The 16,965-nt window shown below is 51.2% G+C and overlaps 1 protein-coding gene across 1 annotated transcript in view; it reads right to left on the bottom strand.

The window, feature by feature from the left end:
• col4a4 (collagen, type IV, alpha 4) overlaps positions 1-16,965 on the bottom strand; it is a 46,292-nt gene that overhangs the window by 13,922 nt on the left and 15,405 nt on the right. Inside the window, exons 4-21 of the mRNA XM_083914572.1 lie at positions 16,462-16,596; positions 9,363-9,407; positions 9,144-9,260; positions 8,950-9,018; positions 7,449-7,484; positions 7,262-7,324; positions 7,138-7,173; positions 6,705-6,746; positions 6,493-6,573; positions 5,692-5,736; positions 5,534-5,596; positions 3,707-3,751; positions 3,264-3,317; positions 2,737-2,797; positions 1,461-1,565; positions 1,226-1,381; positions 727-816; positions 329-489 (exon numbers count right to left, since the gene is read on the bottom strand). Coding sequence (XP_083770698.1) covers positions 329-489; positions 727-816; positions 1,226-1,381; positions 1,461-1,565; positions 2,737-2,797; positions 3,264-3,317; positions 3,707-3,751; positions 5,534-5,596; positions 5,692-5,736; positions 6,493-6,573; positions 6,705-6,746; positions 7,138-7,173; positions 7,262-7,324; positions 7,449-7,484; positions 8,950-9,018; positions 9,144-9,260; positions 9,363-9,407; positions 16,462-16,596 — 1,404 coding nt within the window. The remainder of the gene's footprint in view (positions 1-328; positions 490-726; positions 817-1,225; positions 1,382-1,460; positions 1,566-2,736; positions 2,798-3,263; positions 3,318-3,706; positions 3,752-5,533; positions 5,597-5,691; positions 5,737-6,492; positions 6,574-6,704; positions 6,747-7,137; positions 7,174-7,261; positions 7,325-7,448; positions 7,485-8,949; positions 9,019-9,143; positions 9,261-9,362; positions 9,408-16,461; positions 16,597-16,965) is intronic.

Below are 16,965 nucleotides of genomic sequence, written 5' to 3'. Positions count from 1 at the left end.
TCAATCAAACAACCAAACAACCAACAAACAAATCAACCAACCGACCAAGCAACCAACCAATCAATCAATCAAGCAACCAAACAACCAAGCAACCAACCAACCAAGCAACCAACCAATCAACCAACCAATCAATCAACCAAGCAACCAAACAACCAACAAATCAATCAACCAATCAACCAATCAATCAACTAACCAATCGATCAATCAAGCAAGCAAGCAATAAATTTACCAATCAACCAACAAATCAAGCAACCAACCAATCGAACAACCAACCAGTCAACCAATCAACCAAGGCTGCTGACCCCTGACCCGTTTTCTGGTGACTCACCTGTTCTCCGGGTAAACCTACGTCTCCAGGTGAACCGATCTCTCCTCTTTGCCCTGGGGCCCCTGGGGCTCCTGAAAACCCAGGAGGCCCCGGATCACCCACAACACCAGGGGGGCCCCTCAGTACAGCCGGGGGGCCACAAGCACAGCCGCCAGGTCTCCCTAAAACACACGGGTCGATAAAGAAATGGTTAAAGAATATGAAGCAAACTTCCCTTTCCGGGGCCACATTAACCCGCTCTAACTGGGGGATCCTGAGGCGTTCCCAGGCCAGTGTGGAGATCTAATCTCTCCACCTGGTCCTGGGTCTTCCCCGAGGCCTCCTCCCAGCTGGACGTGCCTGGAACACCTCCCTAGGGAGCAGATAATGTGGCGTCATAATCGTGTTCAGACACTAACCTTTGAACCCGAGGAAGCCCTGGGTCCCCGGGGGCCCCTGTTCACCTTGGTCTCCAGACTCTCCTGGGGCCCCGGGGAGACAGTAACTACCTGCAGAGATAAACAGAAACTCAGGGAAGGATCTGTAACGATTCATAATCATCAAAACACTAAAAGAGCTTTAAGCTGCTTAAAATTAAACGTGTTACGTAATAAAAACGACAATATTCACGACAAATGAAACTGAAACTACATCGTTGTGTTAAAACGTATGAAAATAAAGTAAAAATGAACGTTTCCTGAGGGTAAATTGGATAAATCGAGGTTCGTTTGGCTCCAGCTCTCGTGTATCACTGCACCAGATTCCCATCAGTCACCGAAGCAGCATGAAGATTAAACTTTAACGCCACACCGGCAGTTTATGTTTAAACATGAATGTAGCAACAAACCTCTGAAGCATTAAATTAAAAATGACGAAATGAAACTTCAAACACACTGAAGAGACAGTGTTCTCTGGTACCTGGACTCCCTGGCTCTCCTTTCAGTCCTCTTGGTCCAGGGCGTCCTGGTTTTCCCGGTTCTCCAGGTGTGGGTCCATCTTTATACACCTGACCTGGATCTCCTCTGTCCCCTTTGGATCCTGGACCTCCCCTCTGACCCACAACACCGGCTGGACCTGAGGACACACGCGGGACAACCGTCTTCACACTGCCCCTCAACCTGAATGATACTGAGGGTGGGCTGCAGGTACCCACCAGGGGTGAGTCTGCCGGGAGCTCCTGGAGGGCCGCTCATACCCATCAGCCCAATGTTTCCTGGAGGGCCCCTCTGTCCGGGGGCCCCGGGGTCTCCGGCATCACCTGGAAGATCCAAGAAAGTTAGCTGACGTCAGACCATCGGGGTTCAGGCTGAATCATCAGAGTAAACGGGTCCAACGAATTAGACGTTAGCCGCGATTCCTGCTCGGGTACGAATGGACAGTGTCAGTAGACCCTAAGGGCGCCCTCCCACTGTGCGTGCGTCCCGTGCCCCGTGCTTTAGGGTCCTTGTCCCCCCCTCCAGGCCCGTTTGTACTCACACTACCTGGGCCTCGGAGAATGCTTCTTGCTGCCTATACGTCATCACGCCGTAACACGTCACACGCATTGATGACGTCATGGCGATGCGTGGCTTTGTTTCCAGATCTTTCCGTAGACCTCGGAGTTTTTGTGCGTCTTGTCGACTGTTTTTGAGTCTTTTCATCGACCAAATCTGCAGTAAACACTCCACCTCCGCATCACACCAACGTGAACCTTTCACCGCCATTGTTTGAAATGTCCGCGCATGGTCCCTCCTTCTTTTTTCTACGTCCCAACAGGCGCACAGGAAATGACCTCAGAACCGCCGTAGGCCTCGTGCTCGTACACGTGCACACGCTCGTCCTCGTACACGTGCGCACGCTCGTGCTCGTACACGTGCAAACGTGCTTTACTAAAGCCCACCTCTCCCAAACGGGCCGTGGACGGCAAGCGTGCCGCTCCTAGACGTGGTACGGTTGCACTCACACTGGTCAAAGGAACCAGACTTTAGCCGTGACACGTGCTGGGGCACGGGACGGAGGCACAGTGGGAGGGCACCCGTTGTGTCTTCTGCTAAATATATTGTGATGTCATCAGCACACATTGACACACGTGGCTTTTTCTTAAAGGTTGAAGGTGCAGAATGAGCAAAACAGCTCCATCTAGTGTCTCAAGATCGTCGTCGCAACAACAAAAAATAAGTCCAGCAGTCGGGTTGCCAGGTTTGTTTGTGAGTGTCAGTGAGGAATCAAACAGGAACCACTCATTTAACCAACAAGTGAGTTCTCAGCAGTGTTTAGCGTTAGCCAGTCTGCAGCTGAGTCCAACATGATTCCTTGTTTCTGTGGCAACAACAGACAACCCTGGCAACCAGCAACGCCCCTCGCTATTGGCTGCTGCCATGGAAACACAACAGGCTTTATAGCTTTAATAAAGGTTCCACAGATTCAACCTTCCATTCATTTCTCCGTACCTGTGTATGTGACGTCTGAGACCTGGGGGAGGCCTTTGGGACCTGGATCTCCCACCGCGCCCTGGGGACAGACAGACTCATTACACACGGTCAACACACGGACAAGAGCTCGTCTCTCATTGGTTCAGAGTTTCAGGTGAGTCACAACAATCTGATCTGCTAAAATCTGAAACCAGAATCTGTTTTCAAAGGAGGACAAGGTGCTGCGCAGAGGGGGGGTGCTGGGAACACTGGCCCTGCTGAGGACTTCAGTGGGCGGGGTTCTGTCCTCGACCTGCAGCAGTTCTCCACAGGTGGAAGGGGTTCATTCACGGCGCTGGTGGAGTTCAGGAGAGTTGGTCGACCTTCAGTTTGGTCTCCACGCTGGTGATGGTCTCACGCCGGCGTCCAAAGGCTGCACTGGTCCTGACTCCTGACGTCCACTGGTCCTGACGTTCACTGTGTCTGACATCGATGCCAGAGAACACACTGTGCTACATGTACGTGAACTCACACCAGGACCCACACTGACACACAACAAGACTGACCTGAGGACCTTCTCGCCCAATCAGACCAGGGAGACCAGGACTTCCTCGAATCCCCTGAAAACACACACACACAGACACACACACACACACACACACACAGAGACACACACACACACACACACAGAGACAGACACACACACAGACACAGACACAGACACACACACACACACACACACACACACACACACACACACACACACACACACACGCGCGCACACACACACACACATGCGCGCACACACACACACACAGAGACACACACAGACAGAAACACAGACACACACACACCCACATACACACACACACACACACACAGAGACACACACAGACAGACACACACACACACACACACACACACACACACACACACACACACACACACACAGCCTCATTAGTTTCATTATGGCGTCAGCTGTTATGTTTGTGCGGTGCCGGTGACTCACCTTTGACCCTCTCTGTCCGGGCACGCCGGGGTCACCAGAGAAACCCTGAAACACACAGAAACAGACGCCTGAGGTCCAGATTCATCGTCTGTGACTGTTTCAGACCTTTAAACTAAACACGATCTCATGCTGAGTCACGTTCACACACGGACTCGTCTGAACCCAAGTGATCGGATCAGATCCAGTTTTCTGGGACTTTTAGCATCCATCATTAAAGACGCACAGCGGCCGCCGTCACGTCCAGAGGGTCTGTGGACGACCAGAGGAGCCTGGGGTTTGGAATATTTGGGCGACGCCATCTTGTTTTTGGGAAACAGGAAGTGACTGTATTTGGACGAGGGCTAAGCTAAACGCTCCTAGAGGACACTTTAACACACGTTTAGGCTCCTAGAGGACACTTTAGCACACGTTTATGCTCCTAGAGGACACTTTAACACACGTTTATGCTCCTAGAGGACACTTTAGCACATGTTTATGTTACTAGAGGACACTTTAGCACACGTTTATGCTCCTAGAGGACACTTTAGCACACGTTTATGTTACTAGAGGACACTTTAACACACGTTTATGCTCCTAGAGGACACTTTAACACACGTTTATACTCCTAGAGGACACTTTAACACACGTTTAGGCTCCTAGAGGACACTTTGACACGTTTATGCTCCTAGAGGACACTTTAGCACACGTTTATGCTCCTAGAGGACACTTTAACACACGTTTATGCTCCTAGAGGACACTTTAGCACACGTTTATGCTCCTAGAGGACACTTTAACACACGTTTATGCTCCTAGAGGACACTTTAACACACGTTTATGCTCCTAGAGGACACTTTAACACACGTTTATGCTTCTAGAGGACACTTTAACACACGTTTATGCTCCTAGAGGACACTTTAACACACGTTTATGCTCCTAGAGGACACTTTAACACACGTTTATGCTCCTAGAGGACACTTTAACACACGTTTATGCTCCTAGAGGACACTTTAACACACGTTTATGCTCCTAGAGGACACTTTAGCACACGTTTATGCTCCTAGAGGACACTTTAACACACGTTTATGCTCCTAGAGGACACTTTAACACACGTTTATGCTCCTAGAGGAAACTTTAACACACGTTTATGCTCCTAGAGGACACTTTAACACACGTTTATGCCCCTAGAGGACACTTTTACACACGTTTATGCTCCTAGAGGACACTTTAGCACACGTTTATGCTCCTAGAGGACACTTTAACACACGTTTATGCTCCTAGAGGACACTTTAACACACGTTTATGCTCCTAGAGGACACTTTAGCACACGTTTATGCTCCTAGAGGACACTTTAACACACGTTTATGCTCCTAGAGGACACTTTAACACACGTTTATGCTCCTAGAGGACACTTTAACACACGTTTATGCTCCTAGAGGACACTTTAGCACACGTTTATGCTCCTAGAGGACACTTTAACACACGTTTATGCTCCTAGAGGACACTTTAACACACGTTTATGCTCCTAGAGGACACTTTAACACACGTTTATGCTCCTAGAGGACACTTTAGCACACGTTTATGCTCCTAGAGGACACTTTAACACACGTTTATGCTCCTAGAGGATACTTTAGCACACGTTTATGCTCCTAGAGGACACTTTAACACACGTTTATGCTCCTAGAGTTCACTTTAACACACGTTTATGCTCCTAGAGGACACTTTAGCACACGTTTATGCTCCTAGAGGACACTTTAGCACACGTTTATGCTCCTAGAGGACACTTTAACACACGTTTATGCTCCTAGAGGACACTTTTATACTTCTTGGTGTGAAAAGTCCTTTACTCACCCTGGATCCAGGAAATCCCACAATCCCCTTCTCTCCGTTGATCCCTTTGAGAGCGTCCAAACCCTGAAACCACAAACATCCTCACCTTCACCATCAACACGTTCATCATCATCATAAGAATAATGTTTATTAACGTTTCATCAGAAACAAGAACTCACCGGCAGCCCTTGACTTCCACAGACTCCTTTAAGCCCCTGAGGACCCTGAAGAACCACAAGAGACCAACATCAGAACCAACAGAACCAGAATCACAGCAGAACCAGAATCACAGCAGAACCGTGGACCAAGCAAAGAACGACCACAGACGTCACATCTGCAAGACGACACGTTTAGAGGGCGCCCTCCCACTGTGCGTGCGCCCGTTTGTACTCACACTACCTGGGCCTCGGAGAATGCTTCTTGCTGCCTATACGTCATCACGCCGTAACACGTCTCACGCATTGATGACGTCATGGCGATGCGTGGCTTTGTTTCCAGATCTTTCCGTAGACCTCGGAGTTTTTGTGCGTCTTGTCGACTGTTTTTGAATCTTTTCATCGACCAAATCTGCAGTAAACACTCCACCTCCGCATCACACCAACGTGAACCTTTCACCGCCATTGTTTGAAATGTCCGCGCATGGTCCCTCCTTCTTTTTTCTACGTCCCAACAGGCGCACAGGAAATGACCTCAGAGCCGCCGTAGGCCTCGTGCTCGTACACGTGCGCACGCTCGTGCTCGTACACGTGCAAACGTGCTTTACTAAAGCCCACCTCTCCCAAACGGGCCGTGGACGGCAAGCGTGCCGCTCCTAGACGTGGTACGGTTGCACTCACACTGGTCAAAGGAACCAGACTTTAGCCGTGAAACGTGCTGGGGCACGGGACGGAGGCACAGTGGGAGGGCGCCCTGAGTTGCGTCGCCTCGTGGTCGCTCAGTGTGAGCATGAGTGGCGTTCTGCAGGCGAAGGCTCCACCCACCTGCTCTCCTTTAATGTACAGGTCCTCTGGAGGGTCGACGTACTCAAACGGCCCTGGAGGCCCCTGGGGGCCCTGATCCCCCTGTGGACCACACACAGTTCAACAATGACCCATAAAGTTCACAGGAAACACAAAAGGTATGGTTACTCTGACCACGCCCCCTTCAGTGATGTCACCAGGGGGCGTGGCCTCATTAATGTGAATATTTGTACCTCGTCTCCTTTCTGCCCCGGCACAGATCGACCTTTCTCTCCCTGAAACCAAACACACCAACCATGTTAGAACCAATCCCCATAGACCTCCATGTTAAACTGAACCAATCCCCATAGACCTCCATGTTAATGAACCAATCCCCATAGACCTCCATGTTAGAACCAATCCCCATAGACCTCCATGTTAGAACCAATCCCCATAGACCTCCATGTTAAAGTGAACCAATCCCCATAGACCTCCATGTTAATGAACCAATCCCCATAGACCTCCGTGTTAATGAACCAATCCCCATAGACCTCCATGTTAAACTGAACCAATCCCCATAGACCTCCATGTTAATGAACCAATCCCCATAGACCTCCATGTTAAACTGAACCAATCCCCATAGACCTCCATGTTAATGAACCAATCCCCATAGACCTCCATACTTACAGGTGGACCCCTGGAGCCGGGCAGACCAGGGAGACCCTGCAGAGACAAACATGTTGTCTTAATAACAACAACAACAACAACAACAATAATAATAATAATAATAATAATAATAGTTGTGACTCACGTTGGTCCCGTCCAGACCTGCAGGACCCAGGACCCCCGTCGGTCCAGGGAGACCCCGTCCCCCCTGCACACAGAAGCCCCTCTCAATACTCATGCATTTATTTATCATCATTTATTATTTATTATTAATTATTATTATTTATTATTATTTTCTATCACTGCAAACCTCAACAAGTGTTTGTTCTCACCTGTCGACCAGGAAGTCCATCAGGCCCCACGGCGCCCTGCAACACAACACGACACTTTAGTACACGTTTAGGCTCAGGTGTATTTACAGGTGTACTTACAGTGACTCAGGTGTATTTAGAGTGACTCAGGTGTGTTTACAGTGACTCAGGTGTGTTTAAGGTGACTCAGGTGTATTCACAGGTGTATCTAAAGTGACTCAGGTGTATTTACAGTGACTCAGGTGTGTTTAAAGTGACTCAGGTGTATCTAAAGTGACTCAGGTGTGTTTAAAGTGACTCAGGTGTATTTACAGTGACTCAGGTGTGTTTAAAGTGACTCAGGTGTGTTCACAGTGACTCAGGTGTGTTTAAAGTGACTCAGGTGTGTTTAAAGTGACTCAGGTGTATTTACAGTGACTCAGGTGTATTTAAAGTGACTCAGGTGTATCTAAAGTGACTCAGGTGTATTTACAGTGACTCAGGTGTGTTTAAGGTGACTCAGGTGTGTTTACAGTGACTCAGGTGTGTTTACGGTGACTCAGGTGTGTTTACAGTGACTCAGGTGTATCTAAAGTGACTCAGGTGTATCTAAAGTGACTCAGGTGTACTTACAGTGACTCAGGTGTATCTAAAGTGACTCAAGTGTATTTAAGGTGACTCAGGTGTGTTTACAGTGACTCAGGTGTGTTTACGGTGACTCAGTTGTATTTACAGGTGTACTTACAGTGACTCATGTGTATTTAAAGTGACTCAGGTGTATTCACAGTGACTCAGGTGTATTTACAGTGACTCAGGTGTGTTTACAGTGACTCAGGTGTGTTTACAGTGACTCAGGTGTATTTACAGTGACTCAGGTGTATTTAAGGTGACTCAGGTGTATTTACAGTGACTCAGGTGTATTTAAGGTGACTCAGGTGTATTTACAGTGAATCAGGTGTATTTAAGGTGACTCAGGTGTATTTACAGTGACTCAGGTGTATTTACAGTGACTCAGGTGTATTTACAGTGACTCAGGTGTATTTAAGGTGACTCAGGTGTATTTACAGTGACTCAGGTGTATTTACAGTGACTCAGGTGTATTTAAGGTGACTCAGGTGTGTTTCAGGTGACTCAGGTGTATTCACAGGTGTATCTAAAGTGACTCAGGTGTATTCACAGGTGTATCTAAAGTGACTCAGGTGTATTCACAGGTGTATCTAAAGTGACTCAGGTGTATTCACAGGTGTATCTAAAGTGACTCAGGTGTATTCACAGGTGTATCTAAAGTGACTCAGGTGTATTCACAGGTGTATCTAAAGTGACTCAGGTGTATTCACAGGTGTATCTAAAGTGACTCAGGTGTATTTACAGTGACTCAGGTGTATTTACAGTGACTCAGGTGTATTTAAAGTGACTCAGGTGTATTTACAGGTGTATTTACAGTGACTCAGGTGTGTTTACAGTGACTCAGGTGTATTTAAAGTGACTCAGGTGTGTCTAAAGTGACTCAGGTGTATTCACAGGTGTATCTAAAGGGACTCACAGGTGGTCCGGGGTACTGGATGAAGTAGACCGCTGGATCTCCTGGAAACCCCTTCAGTCCCACGAAACCCTGCAGAATAAAACGTTGTGACGGGGTTCAGGTTCAGGTTCAGGTTCAGGTTCAGGTTCAGGTTCAAGGTTTTACGTTGTTTTGCTCTAAAAATGAACAGGAACTGATCGATCGGTGACTCTGACCGGTTCTCCCTCGGGTCCTTGTCCTCCAGGAAGTCCAGGATCTCCTCTCTCTCCTCTGGTTCCGTTGCATCCGTCCAGACCTGGAAAACCAGGACCTCCTGCAGGCCCCAGGTGACCCTGAAGACACAAACACACGCTCACAGTCTGACCTTTGACCTCACTAGAGTGCGTCTGGACCAATCAGAGCAGCTGAGGGGTTGAGAGGGCGGGGCTTCTTACCGGGATTCCTTCTAGACCCGGGAAACCAGGAACTCCGACACTTCCCTGAAACAACAACAACAAACAATCAGACTTGAACAGAAGTTTTGGTTCTGAGTCTCAGGGTTCAGACCGGGACACGCCAAGACCAACCACCAGGTGCAGGTTCAGACTGTCATGGATCCACCTCCAGGTGCAGGTTCAGACTGTCATGGATCCACCTCCAGGTGCAGGTTCAGACTGTCATGGATCCACCTCCAGGTGCAGGTTCAGACTGTCATGGATCCTCCAGGTGCAGGTTCAGACTGTCATGGATCCACCAGGTGCAGGTTCAGACTGACATGGATCCACCTCCAGGTGCAGGTTCAGACTGTCATGGATCCACCAGGTGCAGGTTCAGACTGTCATGGATCCACCAGGTGCAGGTTCAGACTGTCATGGATCCACCAGGTGCAGGCTCAGACTGTCATGGATCCACCAGGTGCAGGTTCAGACTGTCATGGATCCTCCGGGTGCAGGTTCAGACTGTCATGGATCCACCTCCAGGTGCAGGTTCAGACTGTCATGGATCCACCTCCAGGTGCAGGTTCAGACTGTCATGGATCCTCCAGGTGCAGATTCAGACTGTCATGGATCCACCAGGTGCAGGTTCAGACTGTCATGGATCCTCCAGGTGCAGGTTCAGACTGTCATGGATCCACCTCCAGGTGCAGGTTCAGACTGTCATGGATCCACCTCCAGGTGCAGGTTCAGACTGTCATGGATCCACCTCCAGGTGCAGATTCAGACTGTCATGGATCCACCAGGTGCAGGTTCAGACTGTCATGGATCCACCTCCAGGTGCAGGTTCAGACTGTCATGGATCCACCTCCAGGTGCAGGTTCAGACTGTCATGGATCCACCTCCAGGTGCAGGTTCAGACAATCATGGATCCTCCAGGTGCAGGTTCAGACTGTCATGGATCCACCTCCAGGTGCAGGTTCAGACTGTCATGGATCCACCTCCAGGTGCAGGTTCAGACTGTCATGGATCCACCAGGTGCAGGTTCAGACTGTCATGGATCCACCTCCAGGTGCAGGTTCAGACTGTCATGGATCCTCCAGGTGCAGGTTCAGACTGTCATGGATCCACCTCCAGGTGCAGGTTCAGACTGTCATGGATCCTCCAGGTGCAGGTTCAGACAATCATGGATCCACCAGGTGCAGGTTCAGACTGTCATGGATCCACCTCCAGGTGCAGGTTCAGACTGTCATGGATCCTCCAGGTGCAGGTTCAGACTGTCATGGATCCACCAGGTGCAGGTTCAGACTGTCATGGATCCACCAGGTGCAGGTCCAGACTGTCATGGATCCACCTCCAGGTGCAGGTTCAGACTGTCATGGATCCTCCAGGTGCAGGTTCAGACTGTCATGGATCCACCGCCAGGTGCAGGTTCAGACTGTCATGGATCCTCCAGGTGCAGGTTCAGACAATCATGGATCCACCAGGTGCAGGTTCAGACTGTCATGGATCCTCCAGGTGCAGGTTCAGACTGTCATGGATCCACCAGGTGCAGGTTCAGACTGTCATGGATCCACCTCCAGGTGCAGGTTCAGACTGTCATGGATCCACCTCCAGGTGCAGGTTCAGACTGTCATGGATCCTCCAGGTGCAGGTTCAGACTGTCATGGATCCACCAGGTGCAGGTTCAGACTGTCATGGATCCACCAGGTGCAGGTTCAGACTGTCATGGATCCACCTCCAGGTGCAGGTTCAGACTGTCATGGATCCACCAGGTGCAGGTTCAGACTGTCATGGATCCTCCAGGTGCAGGTTCAGACTGTCATGGATCCACCAGGTGCAGGTTCAGACTGTCATGGATCCACCAGGTGCAGGTTCAGACTGTCATGGATCCTCCAGGTGCAGGTCCAGACTGTCATGGATCCACCTCCAGGTGCAGGTTCAGACTGTCATGGATCCTCCAGGTGCAGGTTCAGACTGTCATGGATCCTCCAGGTGCAGGTTCAGACTGTCATGGATCCACCTCCAGGTGCAGGTTCAGACTGTCATGGATCCACCTCCAGGTGCAGGTTCAGACTGTCATGGATCCTCCAGGTGCAGGTTCAGACTGTCATGGATCCACCAGGTGCAGGTTCAGACTGTCATGGATCCACCAGGTGCAGGTTCAGACTGTCATGGATCCACCTCCAGGTGCAGGTTCAGACTGTCATGGATCCACCTCCAGGTGCAGGTTCAGACTGTCATGGATCCTCCAGGTGCAGGTTTAGACTGTCATGGATCCTCCAGGTCCAGGTTCAGACTGTCATGGATCCTCCAGGTGCAGGTTCAGACTGTCATGGATCCTCCAGGTGCAGGTTCAGACTGTCATGGATCCACCTCCAGGTGCAGGTTCAGACTGTCATGGATCCTCCAGGTGCAGGTTCAGACTGTCATGGATCCTCCAGGTGCAGGTTCAGACTGTCATGGATCCACCAGGTGCAGGTTCAGACTGTCATGGATCCTCCAGGTGCAGGTTCAGACAATCATGGATCCACCAGGTGCAGGTTCAGACTGTCATGGATCCACCACCAGGTGCAGGTTCAGACTATCATGGATCCTCCAGGTGCAGGTTCAGACAATCATGGATCCTCCAGGTGCAGGTTCAGACTGTCATGGATCCACCTCCAGGTGCAGGTTCAGACTGTCATGGATCCACCTCCAGGTGCAGGTTCAGACTGTCATGGATCCACCAGGTGCAGGTTCAGACTGTCATGGATCCACCTCCAGGTGCAGGTTCAGACTGTCATGGATCCTCCAGGTGCAGGTTCAGACTGTCATGGATCCACCTCCAGGTGCAGGTTCAGACTGTCATGGATCCTCCAGGTGCAGGTTCAGACTGTCATGGATCCACCAGGTGCAGGTTCAGACTGTCATGGATCCTCCAGGTGCAGGTTCAGACTGTCATGGATCCACCAGGTGCAGGTTCAGACTGTCATGGATCCACCAGGTGCAGGTTCAGACTGTCATGGATCCTCCAGGTGCAGGTCCAGACTGTCATGGATCCACCTCCAGGTGCAGGTTCAGACTGTCATGGATCCTCCAGGTGCAGGTTCAGACTGTCATGGATCCTCCAGGTGCAGGTTCAGACTGTCATGGATCCACCTCCAGGTGCAGGTTCAGACTGTCATGGATCCACCTCCAGGTGCAGGTTCAGACTGTCATGGATCCTCCAGGTGCAGGTTCAGACTGTCATGGATCCACCAGGTGCAGGTTCAGACTGTCATGGATCCACCAGGTGCAGGTTCAGACTGTCATGGATCCACCTCCAGGTGCAGGTTCAGACTGTCATGGATCCACCTCCAGGTGCAGGTTCAGACTGTCATGGATCCTCCAGGTGCAGGTTTAGACTGTCATGGATCCTCCAGGTCCAGGTTCAGACTGTCATGGATCCTCCAGGTGCAGGTTCAGACTGTCATGGATCCTCCAGGTGCAGGTTCAGACTGTCATGGATCCACCTCCAGGTGCAGGTTCAGACTGTCATGGATCCTCCAGGTGCAGGTTCAGACTGTCATGGATCCTCCAGGTGCAGGTTCAGACTGTCATGGATCCACCAGGTGCAGGTTCAGACTGTCATGGATCCTCCAGGTGCAGGTTCAGACAATCATGGATCCACCAGGTGCAGGTTCAGACTGTCATGGATCCACCACCAGGTGCAGGTTCAGACTATCATGGATCCTCCAGGTGCAGGTTCAGACAATCATGGATCCTCCAGGTGCAGGTTCAGACTGTCATGGATCCACCTCCAGGTGCAGGTTCAGACTGTCATGGATCCACCTCCAGGTGCAGGTTCAGACTGTCATGGATCCACCAGGTGCAGGTTCAGACTGTCATGGATCCACCTCCAGGTGCAGGTTCAGACTGTCATGGATCCTCCAGGTGCAGGTTCAGACTGTCATGGATCCACCTCCAGGTGCAGGTTCAGACTGTCATGGATCCTCCAGGTGCAGGTTCAGACAATCATGGATCCACCAGGTGCAGGTTCAGACTGTCATGGATCCACCTCCAGGTGCAGGTTCAGACTGTCATGGATCCTCCAGGTGCAGGTTCAGACTGTCATGGATCCACCAGGTGCAGGTTCAGACTGTCATGGATCCACCAGGTGCAGGTCCAGACTGTCATGGATCCACCTCCAGGTGCAGGTTCAGACTGTCATGGATCCTCCAGGTGCAGGTTCAGACTGTCATGGATCCACCGCCAGGTGCAGGTTCAGACTGTCATGGATCCTCCAGGTGCAGGTTCAGACAATCATGGATCCACCTCCAGGTGCAGGTTCAGACTGTCATGGATCCTCCAGGTGCAGGTTCAGACTGTCATGGATCCACCAGGTGCAGGTTCAGACTGTCATGGATCCACCAGGTGCAGGTTCAGACTGTCATGGATCCACCTCCAGGTGCAGGTTCAGACTGTCATGGATCCACCAGGTGCAGGTTCAGACTGTCATGGATCCTCCAGGTGCAGGTTCAGACTGTCATGGATCCACCAGGTGCAGGTTCAGACTGTCATGGATCCACCAGGTGCAGGTTCAGACTGTCATGGATCCTCCAGGTGCAGGTCCAGACTGTCATGGATCCACCTCCAGGTGCAGGTTCAGACTGTCATGGATCCTCCAGGTGCAGGTTCAGACTGTCATGGATCCTCCAGGTGCAGGTTCAGACTGTCATGGATCCACCTCCAGGTGCAGGTTCAGACTGTCATGGATCCACCTCCAGGTGCAGGTTCAGACTGTCATGGATCCTCCAGGTGCAGGTTCAGACTGTCATGGATCCACCAGGTGCAGGTTCAGACTGTCATGGATCCACCAGGTGCAGGTTCAGACTGTCATGGATCCACCTCCAGGTGCAGGTTCAGACTGTCATGGATCCACCTCCAGGTGCAGGTTCAGACTGTCATGGATCCTCCAGGTGCAGGTTTAGACTGTCATGGATCCTCCAGGTCCAGGTTCAGACTGTCATGGATCCTCCAGGTGCAGGTTCAGACTGTCATGGATCCTCCAGGTGCAGGTTCAGACTGTCATGGATCCACCTCCAGGTGCAGGTTCAGACTGTCATGGATCCTCCAGGTGCAGGTTCAGACTGTCATGGATCCTCCAGGTGCAGGTTCAGACTGTCATGGATCCACCAGGTGCAGGTTCAGACTGTCATGGATCCTCCAGGTGCAGGTTCAGACAATCATGGATCCACCAGGTGCAGGTTCAGACTGTCATGGATCCACCACCAGGTGCAGGTTCAGACTATCATGGATCCTCCAGGTGCAGGTTCAGACTGACATGGATCCACCAGGTGCAGGTTCAGACTGTCATGGATCCACCTCCAGGTGCAGGCTCAGACTGTCATGGATCCACCAGGTGCAGGTTCAGACTATCATGGATCCTCCAGGTGCAGGTTCAGACTGACATGGATCCACCAGGTGCAGGTTCAGACTGTCATGGATCCACCTCCAGGTGCAGGTTCAGACTGTCATGGATCCACCTCCAGGTGCAGGTTCAGACTGACATGGATCCACCAGGTGCAGGTTCAGACTGTCATGGATCCACCTCCAGGTGCAGGCTCAGACTGTCATGGATCCACCAGGTGCAGGTTCAGACTGACATGGATCCACCAGGTGCAGGTTCAGACTGTCATGGATCCACCAGGTGCAGGTTCAGACTGTCATGGATCCACCTCCAGGTGCAGGTTCAGACTGTCATGGATCCTCCAGGTGCAGGTTCAGACTATCATGGATCCACCAGGTGCAGGTTTAGACTGTCATGGATCCACCTCCAGGTGCAGGTTCAGACTGTCATGGATCCACCAGGTGCAGGTTCAGACTATCATGGATCCACCTCCAGGTGCAGGTTCAGACTATCATGGATCCTCCAGGTGCAGGTTCAGACTGTCATGGATCCTCCAGGTGCAGGTTCAGACTGTCATGGATCCACCAGGTGCAGGTTCAGACTGTCATGGATCCACCAGGTGCAGGTTCAGACTGTCATGGATCCTCCAGGTGCAGGTTCAGACTGTCATGGATCCACCTCCAGGTGCAGGTTCAGACTGTCATGGATCCACCTCCAGGTGCAGGTTCAGACTGTCATGGATCCACCAGGTGCAGGTTCAGACTGTCATGGATCCACCTCCAGGTGCAGGTTCAGACTGTCATGGATCCACCTCCAGGTGCAGGTTCAGACTATCATGGATCCACCTCCAGGTGCAGGTTCAGACTGTCATGGATCCACCTCCGGGTGCAGGTTCAGACTGTCATGGATCCACCTCCAGGTGCAGGTTCAGACTGTCATGGATCCTCCAGGTGCAGGTTCAGACTGTCATGGATCCTCCAGGTGCAGGTTCAGACTGTCATGGATCCACCAGGTGCAGGTTCAGACTGTCATGGATCCTCCAGGTGCAGGTTCAGACTGTCATGGATCCTCCAGGTGCAGGTTCAGACTGTCATGGATCCACCTCCAGGTGCAGGTTCAGACTGTCATGGATCCACCAGGTGCAGGTTCAGACTGTCATGGATCCTCCAGGTGCAGGTTCAGACTCTCATGGATCCACCTCCAGGTGCAGGTTCAGACCGTCATGGATCCACCAGGTGCAGGTTCAGACTGTCATGGATCCACCTCCAGGTGCAGGTTCAGACTGTTATGGATCCACCAGGTGCAGGTTCAGACTGTCATGGATCCTCCAGGTGCAGGTTCAGACTGTCATGGATCCACCAGGTGCAGGTTCAGACTGTCATGGATCCTCCAGGTGCAGGTTCAGACTGTCATGGATCCTCCAGGTGCAGGTTCAGACTGTCATGGATCCTCCAGGTGCAGGTTCAGACTGTCATGGATCCACCAGGTGCAGGTTCAGACTGTCATGGATCCACCAGGTGCAGGTTCAGACTGTCATGGATCCTCCAGGTGCAGGTTCAGACTATCCTTGCCTACAGGAGTCTCCATCTTGTTAGATTTAGACTCCGCCTCATTTCCTCTGACCCAAAAAAGGGCATGTATGTGACGCTGGGGGGAGGGGCGTACGTCTTGAGAGAACCTTTGTTATGAGTCGACGCTGTAAATAAAACTGAGTTAAAGAACCATGACGACAGAACCGTGTTTATTCACCGAGTCTCCTTTCAGTCCTGCAGCTCCTGTCGCCCCCTCGCCTCCTCTCTGGCCCTTCTCTCCTGGAGGCCCCTGAGGGCCCGGGAAGCCTGGAGGACCCTGGGGGCCCTGCCGCCCCAGAGGACCTGGAGTACCCTGCAGGAAACAAACAACACTGTTAGAACCAGGAGCATAAACGTGTGTTAAAGTGTCCTCTAAGAGCATAAACGTGTGTTAAAGTGTCCTCTAGGAGCCTAAACGTGTGTTAAAGTGTCCTCTAGGAGCATAAACGTGTGCTAAAGTGTCCTCTAGGAGCCCAAACATGTGTTAAAGTGTCCTCTAGGAGCATAAACGTGTGTTAAAGTGTCCTCTAGGAGCATAAACGTGTGTTAAAGTGTCCTCTAGGAGCATAAACGTGTGCTAAAGTGTCCTCTAGGTGCCTAAACGTGTGCTAAAGTGTCCTCTAGGAGCATAAACGTGTGTTAAAGTGTCCTCTAGGAGCATAAACGTGTGTTAAAGTGTCCT

Source organism: Echiichthys vipera (genome assembly GCF_963691815.1).
Source record: "Echiichthys vipera genome assembly, chromosome: 5".
NCBI classification, from domain to species: Eukaryota; Metazoa; Chordata; class Actinopteri; order Perciformes; family Trachinidae; genus Echiichthys; species Echiichthys vipera.
Note: the sequence above shows the minus strand (reverse complement) of the source record. Positions and strands in the feature narration are given on the sequence as shown.